The sequence below is a fragment of the Curcuma longa genome, unplaced genomic scaffold (assembly GCF_044706935.1).
Source record: "Curcuma longa cultivar G26 ecotype Majalengka, Jawa Barat unplaced genomic scaffold, ITB_CL_G26_1.1 contig_14807, whole genome shotgun sequence".
NCBI classification, from domain to species: domain Eukaryota; kingdom Viridiplantae; phylum Streptophyta; class Magnoliopsida; order Zingiberales; family Zingiberaceae; genus Curcuma; species Curcuma longa.
In genome coordinates, this window is record NW_027429884.1 from 1 (window position 1) to 12,362 (window position 12,362).

Genomic DNA, 12,362 nt, shown 5'->3' on the forward strand with positions numbered 1-12,362 from the left:
AGATATATTTTTATAAAGTTTTTTTGGTTCATCGATAAGCCTTATCAGTATATCGATCCTGGATAAAACTTTAATTTATCTACAAGATTGAGCTCTTCGCGATATGTGATCTGATCTTATCAAGTTTATCGGTCTATCGATCCTTGAGATTGGTCTACCGAACCTAGGTGTTACGTCATCAATCAGGTTACAAACTCAAACTCAGTTACTTGGACCTGATTCGTCTACAGACTCCTTAGGATTGATCTACCGAATTAGCTTGGGTTTGGTTCAATCCGAGTCAAGTCCGGTTCACTCTGAACTTGATCTAGCTACGTATGATTTGCGTTTGTCTGCTTTCTCAATCTTGCTTCCAGCTCTAGGTTCATGCAAAACAAACATATAACAACAAACAAGCAACCTAATCTACTCCTGTAGTCTGTCTCACCTACTAGACTTACCTACCCTTTACCTTGTAAGTCTGACCTAATATGCTTCTTACTTGGAGTTCCTCCAAGACTTCTTACCACTTAAGGCTCACTGCCCAAGATTTTTCTTTGTCAAACATCTAGTCATCTTTGATCTGCATGGACTTACCCTTGCCTAACCTCCAGTTAAGACTAGTCACTCAATAGACTTCTCACATTTGTCAAGCCTTTGGTCATCTTGACCTACTTGGATTTTTTCTTTGTTTAACCTCTAGTTATGACTAGTCACTCAGTAGATTTCTCACCCTTGTCTAACCTTCAATTGGTTGCTCTTGCTAGCCATCCAGTCAGCCTTGACCTAACTACATTTTTCCTTGCTAGTCATCTGGTCAACTTTGACCTTACTAGACTTTACTCACATTCAAATATTAGATCATGTTTGGATCAATCTTTGATCAAACTAACCAGACCCAGGTGTATTATTAAACATCAAAATTCTAAAGGTTGATTGCACCAATAGCATCGAACACAAATCAAACTTGTGTGCTTTGAGTTTTTTTAGTAATCCAGATTTCTAATTTTTTGAACTGATTAATCATGGAGGTGACCACTTCAGCTCCATAACCACTAGGATAAATCGAGAAAGTGCTCACTTTGAGGCCATCGACAACCAACCTCCATGATCGATCCATCGCTGTAGAGTGTCATGCTCCATTTGGGTATTAGAACCATGAGTCGCAATACGATCGCTCCACTAGGTGGTTGTACTTTGTACTACTTTCCATAATTTTTTTTTGCCAAATAGAGAACATGGATCCTTCAGTCGAAAATCGAACCATGGTACTTTGGAGAATGCATCAATGATCCTATCATTTTAATAAAAGTTAGAATTCACCACTCTAACGACCTTACACGATCGGTCCCACGATCATCTGTGAGGAGGTAAATCGAGAAACTACAGTTGACTACTACGGGGAGGGTATTGTCTCGGCTTTGTCGAGATTCGATCCTTGTCTATTTCAACAAGTCTATTTTATAGTAATCAACTCAACCATATCCTATCATTACATTATACCCCGAGGCTCTTTGAGTCTTATTTGATTTGAAGAAATGAGACTCTACCTGTTCTTTATTTGTTTATGGCATTGCCCACTTACAGATAGGTGTGTATATACAGTGGTTCACAGCTAGTTGGCATGAACTACTACTAAAAGAGTGAATTCCAAAAAGGGATGCATTATACACATAATAAGAAGAAGAGTATTAATTTTTAACTCAAAGAGGTTAAAAGTAGCTCAACTAAAAGAAGAGGGTATTCTTTACACCTCTAATTTCACTTCTTTTAACCTCCATGCACATAAAAAAAAAGTAGATTTCTGACTAGATGCCAAGCTAGATTTCTATAAAATTGATTAGATATCTTTATCCCAAATTTGTATGGACGACTTATTTCACTTTTATTTATATTCACTTTTATTATACTTCACATTGTTCTCAAACTACAAGTGACAAACATCCTCCAACCACCGACCCATGAAGGCTTTTGTGATTTTAGGAAAAGGAGGCAAAGAGGTTCTAGCGGGTCTTTTTACCAAAGATGGTACTTATTCTATTCTCAGATTTTCTTTTCTTTTTTTGAAAAGACACCCTTTTTGACTTTTGCAAAAAAGGGTAGAAATTTTTGCAAAAAACGGAAAAAGAAAAAAAAGGATGCATAGCCAAAAGGGAAATCCATACTCGTATGCAATTTATGGCTTCCACGCCGACGCCAGCGGGAAATCCACTGGCTTGTGTGTTCTTTCTCAGAAATTTGAGGGTATTTTTAAAAGAAATTTAATTTCTTTTTGTGGTATTTTTGAAATTTTAGCAATTTACTTTTTGGTCCCTTCCCTGGGGTCTGACTCTGAGCCCATCCATAAAGGCACTCCCCTGCTGTTGAACGAACGACGAAGAAGAGATGGACGCAGGTGGAGACATGGAGCTGCTGGAATGGTGCAAACTGCTGCCCAAGATCGAGCTCCATGCTCACCTCAATGGCTCCGTCAGAGATTCAACCCTGCTGTGAGATCTCTCCCATCTCTGTCCCTTCTAACTGACTCATCTATCCATACCTAGGGATCCGGCATCGAAACGTCCATGCTATCATTTCATACTCTCTCTGGATCACTCACTGTATGCCATGGTACTTGTCGATGCTTGTCATCATCGGCCGCCCATCGTTGAAACGATTCTAATTCCTTGTGTCTGTCGGACCGATATGTATAACTTCGATGGGTTTTTAGGTTCTTCTACGAGTCTGATACTGCTCGTTTTGTTTTCTAAGTAGGAAAGATGTTTCCTTTATACCATGGAATTTGAGGAGTGATATTGAATGCTTAAGGTGGGCATTATTTGGAAATTCTTCGAGGCAGATTATGTCCGCCGGACTGGCTGCCTGCGAAAACCTAGCCATGGCTTGGAAAATTCCCTATTTCACATAGCATTGTGCATTTGCCTTTGTTTTTTTGCTTCAATAGTGATAATGAGCCTTTCGGCCTTTGCATACTATGGGAGTTCACGTGATTGGAATTTAAGATTTATGACGAAAAGAAACTATATTTAACTAATGGGTGAAGACAAAAATTTTTTAAAAAAAAGCAGTTGTGACAAACTTGGCAGCTAATGTGGTAATGGTAGGGTGTTTAGATAATGATTCTCATAAGATGCATTCGTGGAGCTTGTACTATGGTGGTTTCGCTAATCTCATTTCTTTAATATACAATGTGGCATTGACCCATACATACATTGAAAAAAGTAGGTCGACTTCTCTATTTGATGGTTTAACTTAAGAATTTGTTCTTTATGTGCGTTTTTTAGCAGAGATGAATATTTAAATACAATAATTTAAAGCACAATATATTGATAGTCTTGGGTTATGCTTGCATCAAGATGCATTAAATGATGAATTCAAATATTCAATTAAACACAATGTTAGCAAAGGTAATAGCTTTCATGGGGTGGCATTATCCTACACAGTGATACTGTTAGAAAAACACTTCGAGTTACCCTATTTAATCTTATCTGTGCCTTTCCTCTAACTTCTACAGAGAGCTTGCAAAAGTATTGGGAGATAAAGGTGTCATTGATTTTGAAGATGTAGTACATGTTATCATGAAAAGTAAGTGATACAGAAGTATTCTGGTTTCCTTGATTCAGTTATTGCTATTGCTTTGGAGATAAATTGAACTATTTCTTTGAATCTCAATATTTCCTGTTAATTTTTGACAAAACTCAACTTTCATATTTCTGTCTAATGCTACTTCATTTTTCTTTTGTTTTTTTACACCTTTCTTCATTTCTTCCATGGACACAGCAGCAGTTTCATTATTTCTTCCCACTGGACATAGATATTATTTACCATCATTCACTTTTACAACTGCCTTAACATGGAAAGCCTGATTGTCCCTGTTACCCCTTCTTAGGTGTTTCTTCTTGCCTAATCATGTCTTTGTGGTACTTATCCGGAGCTCAATTATATAACAACGATTTAAATTCTACCTCCACTTACATAAGTCACTTGAACTTGGTTAGAGAAATCTTTGCATTTTTTTTAATTTGGTACTTATCATGATATGCATTGTAAATATTGCAGTAAGCTTAGCTTTGGCCGACTGTTGAATTATGGGTGAGTATAATCCTTCCATTGATAATTTGACTGAATTATAGTGAAAAGCTCCTTCTAATTTGAACATTATTTTGTTTTTTCTTTTATCATGAAGATTATCATCTTTGTTATGCTAGATTATTGTTAATTCTCTTCATTTACGCGGATAAAAAAATCTACCTAGTAGGATCTTGGCACCTATTCTGCAATAAAAGAAAATGAGACTATATGATAGCTAAAATGTTTCAATAATATCAGGGAAAGATCTCAAGTATAGTTTTTAGGATAATGAAGAACATGATAGCTAGGAAGGACCAACATGGGATCTCTCTTCTTGAATCGGGATCATATCCATGTAGAAAAAAACACATACTCTCTCACCCTTTCTGGATGTAAAAAAGAGACTGTTTTCATTTGACTTCACAATATGAAGGTAGGATCTTAAGAATAATTTTCACAATAATTCAAGAATATGATAGTCTAAGAAAATTGAATACCAATACGGTAGCTAGTTTTTGCAATAATTATGATAAGTCACTGATATATGTCATCTTTGCTGCAGATGGTCGGTCTTTGCCAGAGTGCTTCAAGCTTTTTGATTTATTTCACATACTTACCACTGACCATCAAACTGTGACAAGAATCACTAAGGAGGTACATCAATTGCATGATTGTAACCCAGTCCACTCTCTGTCATACTTCTGCATCTTGCTGTATGATAGGTCATTGAAGATTTTGCTGCTGAGAATGTTGTTTATCTTGAACTAAGAACAACTCCAAAGGTATTTGTGCACGAGGGACAAACATGTTTTCAAAGATATTGAACAATTAAGCAATGACACTACTCTGATCTTGCAGCAAAATGAATCCAAAGGAATGACAAAGCTTTCATATATGAAAGCAGTCATAAATGGCATACAAGCAGTTGATACTGTTGATGTTGATTTTGTAACATCAGGTGCAAGCCATTCACCTCTTTCAGAAACTACACCAGTAAATTGTATAAGCAACTGCAAGAAGAGGAAGAAAATTTATGTGCGCCTTCTTCTGAGTATTGATCGCCGTGAGACCACTGCATCTGCAATGGAAACAGTACTATCAGAGGACTATATTTGCATTTTTTTGTCAGTCAAATCATTCAATCTGAATGCTACTTGTGAAGGCATTAATCAATTTTATAGGTCAAGCTTGCAAGGGAACTGAAGGATTTTGGCGTGGTTGGACTTGATCTCTCTGGCAATCCTATTGTTGGTGAATGGTAAATTGTGCATGCAATGTAATTATAATATAGAAAATGCAGTTCCCAGATTCTTACATGACTTTTGATCTGCAGGGAAACTTTCCTTCCAGCACTGAAGCACGCTAAAGAGCTAGGGCTACCTATTACTCTCCATTGTGGAGAGGTGTGTCGTCAAGCATAGTGCTCCTTCAAACTAATTTTTAGGTCGATCTGATTCAAACTGATTAACTAGTTCAATTTAATGACTTAGAGATTTTAGGTACCAAACCATAAGGAAATCAAAGCAATGATCGATATTTGCCCCCAACGAATAGGCCATGCTTGCTTCCTTAAAGAAGAGGACTGGACAAGGGTGAAAGTCTTAAGGATCCCGGTAATAATCTCCATATGTCCAGTCTCTTTTTAGTTTTTTTCACTAACTTGGGCTCCTATATTTTACTTCAAATCCCATGTATGTATCGCAGGTTGAGATATGCTTGACATCAAATATCCAAAGTGAACGCCTCTCTTCCTTATCCGATCATCATTTTGGTTTGTACCTCATTTTCTTAAGTTCGGTGGCTTATGCATTTCCTTTCATTAGACAACTGATAGAACATGACTGTGCAGCTGAGCTTTACAAAGCAAACCATCCACTGGCACTATGCACTGATGATTCTGGCCTTTTCTCAACATCTCTGTCAAACGAGTACCGTCTTGCTGCCTCAACATTTGGTGTGTTAATCACCATCTTTATTACAAGGCATATCTGTCAACCTTTATATTTACTGCAATATTGTATTTTAATTATGCAGGACTAAACAAGCGCGACATGTTTATTCTTGCTCAAAGTGCCATTCAATTTTCATTTGCTGATCTTGAAGTCAAAGAAGAGCTTAGTAAGATTTTTTGTGAAGCTGAAGGCACATTATTCATGTAATATTCTCTTGTTGGAAGTGATCGTGCTCATAATTAGACATTGTATTGGAAGTTTCAGATTACTGAAATCATAATCAGATAATGGATTAGTGGGCCTTGCAAATAACCAAAGAACATTTTCAGGACAATTGGTTACTCTTTTTTGTTCCACTGAATGGGTGCGGAAAATAGGTATATAACTTCTCCTAGTGATTTATTGTTTTCAATTTGTGTAATTATGCCCATAAGGTTAATGCTGCAGAAGCTAGACAATTCTGTTGGGATAATTGTTGTCAATATCTCCCTAAAATTTAAAATGTTGTAGACACAACAAAGAATGAGAAATAACTAAATGTTGAAAAGCTCTACAAATTATAACCAATATCCTATCAGATGGATTTTGATGCATTCAAAATCTGCCTCTTTGTTGGCTGCTGACATAAAAGCTTCCTGTGTGCATTAACATGTGTCAAAGGGCATTGGTTTGGCAAAGTCTTTCCGATGCTTATGTTAGAATCCGGTGATGGAAGCAAGGGATGTAATGGAAAATGATTAAATGAAATGCAGGGAGAAAGGGGAGAATGAGTTTAGATCAGCATATATCGTTATCAACTTTACTTCTTTTATGTAACTAGCCTTTTGTAAGGGTCATTGGGCCTCGTGGGCAAGGACTCTACCAACATGGATGCTAAGGGAACCATGACTAGTGATTGCCTGGGCCTATCATGACTATGCACTTTCTTGATTTATTCCCACAAAATTATGATCCATACGTGTCAATACCATAAGGTTCATCCCTACAAGGGTTATGCTCAGGAGTGACTTGAGCTTGTGATCTTTAGAGGGATCAGGCCCATTATAAGGGACTTGGGGAAGCACAGGATACTCGAAGGGGGGCCTTGAGTATGGAGTAATGGAAGGTGCCTTGAGTATCGAGCTTCGATGCAACCCTGAGCGAAGTGCTTTGAGGACTTGGGTGTCAAGTCGCATGGGGCATTTTGGAGAGGAGTTGCAAGGGTGATTTGGAATGCCAAGCCGGGGTGCTCAGATTATTAGGCTGCATGGGAGACTTGAGTGCTGAGTCAGGCGTTAAGGTTGCTGAGTTAGATGGTGTACTTGAGTTGCCGAGCACTCGTTATGCAAAGTCACATAGGGAACTCAGGAGTTCAAGCTGAGTCAAAAACTCGACTTGAGTCATATGTATCAGCCTTGTTTATTTAGAAGGGATTTTCTATCCCAGGGTTTCACGAGTCTCTCTTGTTAAGAACCATGCGAGCTAAAGAGTGTATGAATAGTTTCGATCATGTCGATGGATTGCGTAGTAGAAACTTCAAGCAAATTCGATGGCACATGCACATCATTAAGCTCCTAAAACAACTATTCCAAGCCCTAGTCCTAGCAATACTACTACCCCTAACCTTCTCCTTCTCGGATGTCTTTCAGAGGCGGAGAGCTCTTTTACAAGACAATACAATAAGAAACAAAGATGCAAATATAAATGAAAGCGAAAATAACTTTACAATTAAGAACTTTACTTTGAGAGCTTTTTTGTTGTTTGAAATTGCCTCTTGACGATAAAAAAATACAACCGACTATTTGATCTTCCTCGAAATCCTCTTTTATAGGGTTACTGTTGGGTTGATTTATATCTATCGACTGATCTTACCTATCAGTCAATTGATTCACTATAAATTTGAACGTTACTTTGACCTATTAACTCAACGACTTCATTCACCTTAACATCAGTTGACTGCTCATATCAATTGATTGTTGCCTAATCAGTCGAATCCTGTAGTCGAGTTCTAAATATTTTGTTTATTTGAACAATGACATCAGTTGGCTACCTATTACAATCAGTCGACTATTGCCTAATCCCATAGTCGAGTTATGAACTTTCTATTCGCTTGAACAGTGACATCAGTTGACTGATATATTCTATTTGTTGATTTATTACGATCAATAGAGTTGAACAATCAACTTTCTATTTGCTACAGTAACATTCAATTGTTACTGTTCATCAGTCGATTGCCATTATAGCAAACCCTAATTACTATAATAAACTCTAAAGTTACTATAGCAAAAACTTACTGTAGCAAACTCTAAAAACACCTTAAACTTTAATTTTAGAGTTTAGAGTCTTTCAATCGATTAATACACCCTATCAATCGACTACTACTCATGTTTTGATTTACCAAGTTTGAATTCTTATCTTGCTTGATATCCGATTGACCTGAATCTATCAAGACTTTCTTTGCTCAATATCCGGTCAATCTTGACTTGCTGAGATTTTTCATTACCTAACATCCTATAAACCTTGACATGTCGAGACTTTGTCATTTGCCAAACATCTGATTTTCCTTGATTTGTTTGGACTTCTCATCTTATGTCTAATATTTGATCAACCATAACCTATTAAATCTTCCCTCATTGTCAAGCGTTTGGTCATCTATGACTTACTTAGACTTCTTGTATGCTAAACATTGGATCTTCTATAACCTGTTTGGACTTCCATAGTTATGCCAAATGTTTGGTCTTTCATGATCCACTTGGACTTGCATTATCTCCGATCACCATGTGTTTGATTATCTATAACCCATTTGGATTTTCGTCATCTCTAATCATCAAATATTTGGTCAACCATGACTCACTTGGAATTTTCCTATCTCCGACTAACATATTGATTAACTGTCAAATATCTAGTCAACCTTAATCTACTTGGCATCTAACTAACACTACAAAAAATTGATAAATTTGGGACAAATATTAGTAATAAAAAATATTTATCACAAATTAGCAATAATTTTTATGACAAAATACATTTTTATCACAAATTTATGATAAATTTTATGATAAAAATAATTTTATTCTTTATGATAAAAATAATTTTATTACAGAATTAACAATATATTAAATGCATTGCTAAATTAATCGCAAAAAATACTTTTATCGCCAAATTCATTGTCAATTTGCGATGAAAATGTGTTTCATCGGTAATTGACGATGAATAAAAATTCATCACAAATTTGGTAATGAAAAACAAATTCATCAGTAATTCGACTACGAAAGAATTATTCATCGTGAATACACGATGAAATATTAATTCATCACATTTAAATTAGCGATGAAATATTTTTTCGTCGCATATTTAGTGACGAAAAAATTTTTCATCTGTAAATTAGCAACGAAAGTCGATTCGTCACTAAAGTTAGGGCATTAAACCCTAAATTACGTTCTCTTCTCGCTTTCTCTCCCTTTGCGCAGATCTCCCACTCACGTTGTCATCGCATCTCCGCCACCGGTGCCAGATTATTTATTTGTGATATTAATTTAGTTTACTAAAAGTATTTATTTGTGCATATTATTTTTAATTATTGATTTTGTAATATTATTTGTGCAGGTCTATATTTTGCGTGGACTTAAAATAATTGGAGAGATACTCATCTTTGTTCACCTGACTTTAGGTATATTTACAATAATAGTTATTTTTGATAGTGGAAAGTATTTAGCTATAATAGTGGTTACTTTGAATATTAGTTTTTGTTATTACAATTTAGTAGGAATTAATTATGTTTATGTTATTGATGATGAGGTCTATACTAGTTTTTATTTGTAGTAGATAAAAGTTAATATTTTAATATTTTAAATTTAAAAATAGGAAAAAAATACAGAAAGAAAGAAGTTGGATGTATAAAAAGAACTTACCTGAACGTAGGGGTTTAACTGATAAGTTTATTATTGAGTTAGAATAATTTTTAAATTTTACTTCTAGTAATGTTGAGTTTATGGATGGAGATAAAATAAGATGTTCATGCAGAAAGTGTCACAATGGTAAATTTTTACAGTGTGATAAAGTTTGAGAACATCTTTGTAAATTTAGTTTCACCCCCAATTACTATAATTGGACTTGTCATGGTGAACCGTTCATATCTGATGAGGATTATGGATAAAACATACAAGTCTCAGTTAGTGGAGATCAGAGTTATTATGATCAATTAAATCTCATATCAGAGGATGATAATTGATACAGCGGGTCAGAATTTTATTGCTGAACCGAGTGGTGCAAGTTCTAGTTTTCCTCCAATAGTTGAACAAATGTTTACTACTTATGCATCACCGTTGGAGGAGATAGAAGTACCAGGAGTTGGTGAAAATGTGAATAATGAATCATATCTCCAATTTCAAGAATTATTGAGTGCTGCAGATGAACCATTGTGGTTTGGTTGTGACAATCACACTAAACTATCTCTCACAGCAAGACTGTTGAATGTCAAGGCAGAGCATAATGTGTCTGAAGATTATTTTAATGATTTTGTTCAAGTTATTGGAGAGGCATTGCCGTGTGATCACATAATGCCCAATGATTTTTATAATATGAAAAAACTTGTGAAAGACTTAGGTCTTCCAATGGAAAGAATTGATGTTTGCAGAGCTGGTTGTATGTTATATTGGGGAGATGATGAAAATGCAGAAGTTTGTAAATTCTATAATCAAGCTAGGTACAAGAGTATTAGAAGGAGTCAACAACGACATAAAACATACACTCAGTTATTTTATTTACCTTTAACTCCTAGGCTACAAAGACTTTATGCATCAAAAGTCACTGCTCAACACATGACTTGGCATGCAACTCATGAAATAGAAGAGGGACTAATGTGTCATCCATCAGATGGAGAGGCAGTGGAAAAATTTTGATAGAACATATCTTAAATTTGTGAAGGAGACTCGAAATATTCGGTTAGGTCTCTGTGCTGATGGATTTGCTCCATTTGATAAATCAGGAAGAAATTATTCTTGTTGGCCAATTATTGTAACTCTGTATAATCTTCCACCTAGAATGTGCATGAAAATACTACATATATTTTTAACATTGGTTGTGCCTGACCCACAAAATTCGAAGAAGTTAATAGATGTTTATATGCAACCATTGATTGCAGAGCTGAAACAACTATGGGATGAAGGTTTTTCTACATATGATGTGCATACTAATCAGATGTTTGTAATGAAGGCTGCTCTTCTTTGGATCATAAATGACTTTTCTGACTTATGACATGTTATCGGGATGGAGTACTGTTGGGATTTTAGGATGTCCAATATATATGGAGAGATCAAAATCAATCAGATTGAAACATGAGAAAGAAGCTGAGTTATTTTGATTGTCATAGATAATTTTTACCACCAAATCATAATTTCAGAAGGAATAAAGAAGAATTCACTAAGAATAGAATTGAAAGAACACCCCCACCATTGAGATTAACAGGTCAATAAATTTGGTACAGAGTGCTTAACTTTTCATCTGTTATTGAAGATCCACATGGTACAACTTATGAATATGGAAAGTACACATAAATGGACTAAACAGAGTATATTTTGAGATTTACCATATTGGTACAGTCATTTGATTCATCATAATCTTGATGTAATGCATATTGAGAAGAATATTTTTGATAATCTGATAAATACAGTGATGGATATCATCAAAAAAATAAAAGATAATCTGAATGCAAGAAAAGATATGTGACTCCTTTGTAAAAGACTTCACTCTTGATGTCGATGAAAGTAGTAGGGGACCAAAGCCAAAGGTAGTTTATACATTGAATAGAGATCAAAGACGTGTTGTTTGTGAATGAGTGAAATCTTTGAAATTTTTAGATGGTTATGTCTCTAATCTTGGAAGATGTGTCGATTTGAAGGAATGCAAATTGATTGGTTTGAAAAGTCATGATTGTCATATATTCATGGAAAAGACTCATTCCTATCGCTTTTAAGGAGCTCTTATCAAATTTTGTATGGGGTGTCATTACGGAGTTAAGCATTTTCTTTCATGATATTTGCTCAACAGTTTTGAGATACTTACACATGGAGATGTTAGAGAGAGAAATTCTAATAATTTTGTATAATTTAGAAAGGATCTTTTCACCTTTATTTTTTTATTTGATGGAATATTTTTTAGTTCACTTGCCATATGAGACCAAAGTTGGAGGTCTTGTCCATTTTCGATGGATGTATCCATTTAAAAGGTAAAATCATATTTCTTATATACTTCATTATTAATGCATAAAAAATAAAATTATTTAATATATATTAATATCTAATATAATTTATTTTATTACAATCAGATTCCTATATCATTTGAAGAAAAAAGTAAAAAATAAGGCACATATTGAAGCCTCTATTG

General features: G+C 35.2%; 1 protein-coding gene and 1 pseudogene across 1 annotated transcript; both read left to right on the forward strand.

Moving 5' to 3' along the window:
- The first annotated feature begins 2,362 nt into the window (after window positions 1–2,362).
- On the forward strand, window positions 2,363–6,297 carry LOC141816194 (N6-mAMP deaminase). The gene is made up of 11 exons (XM_074704022.1): window positions 2,363–2,468; window positions 3,494–3,564; window positions 4,613–4,704; window positions 4,773–4,832; window positions 4,909–5,142; window positions 5,232–5,308; window positions 5,384–5,453; window positions 5,550–5,663; window positions 5,755–5,821; window positions 5,900–6,004; window positions 6,085–6,297. The coding sequence occupies exons 1-11, from the start codon at window positions 2,365–2,367 to the stop codon at window positions 6,207–6,209; spliced, it is 1,119 nt and encodes a 372-aa protein (XP_074560123.1). The 5' UTR covers window positions 2,363–2,364; the 3' UTR covers window positions 6,210–6,297.
- An 803-nt stretch (window positions 6,298–7,100) lies between these two features.
- Window positions 7,101–10,691, forward strand: LOC141816195 (uncharacterized; annotated as a pseudogene).
- The last annotated feature ends 1,671 nt before the right edge of the window (window positions 10,692–12,362 follow it).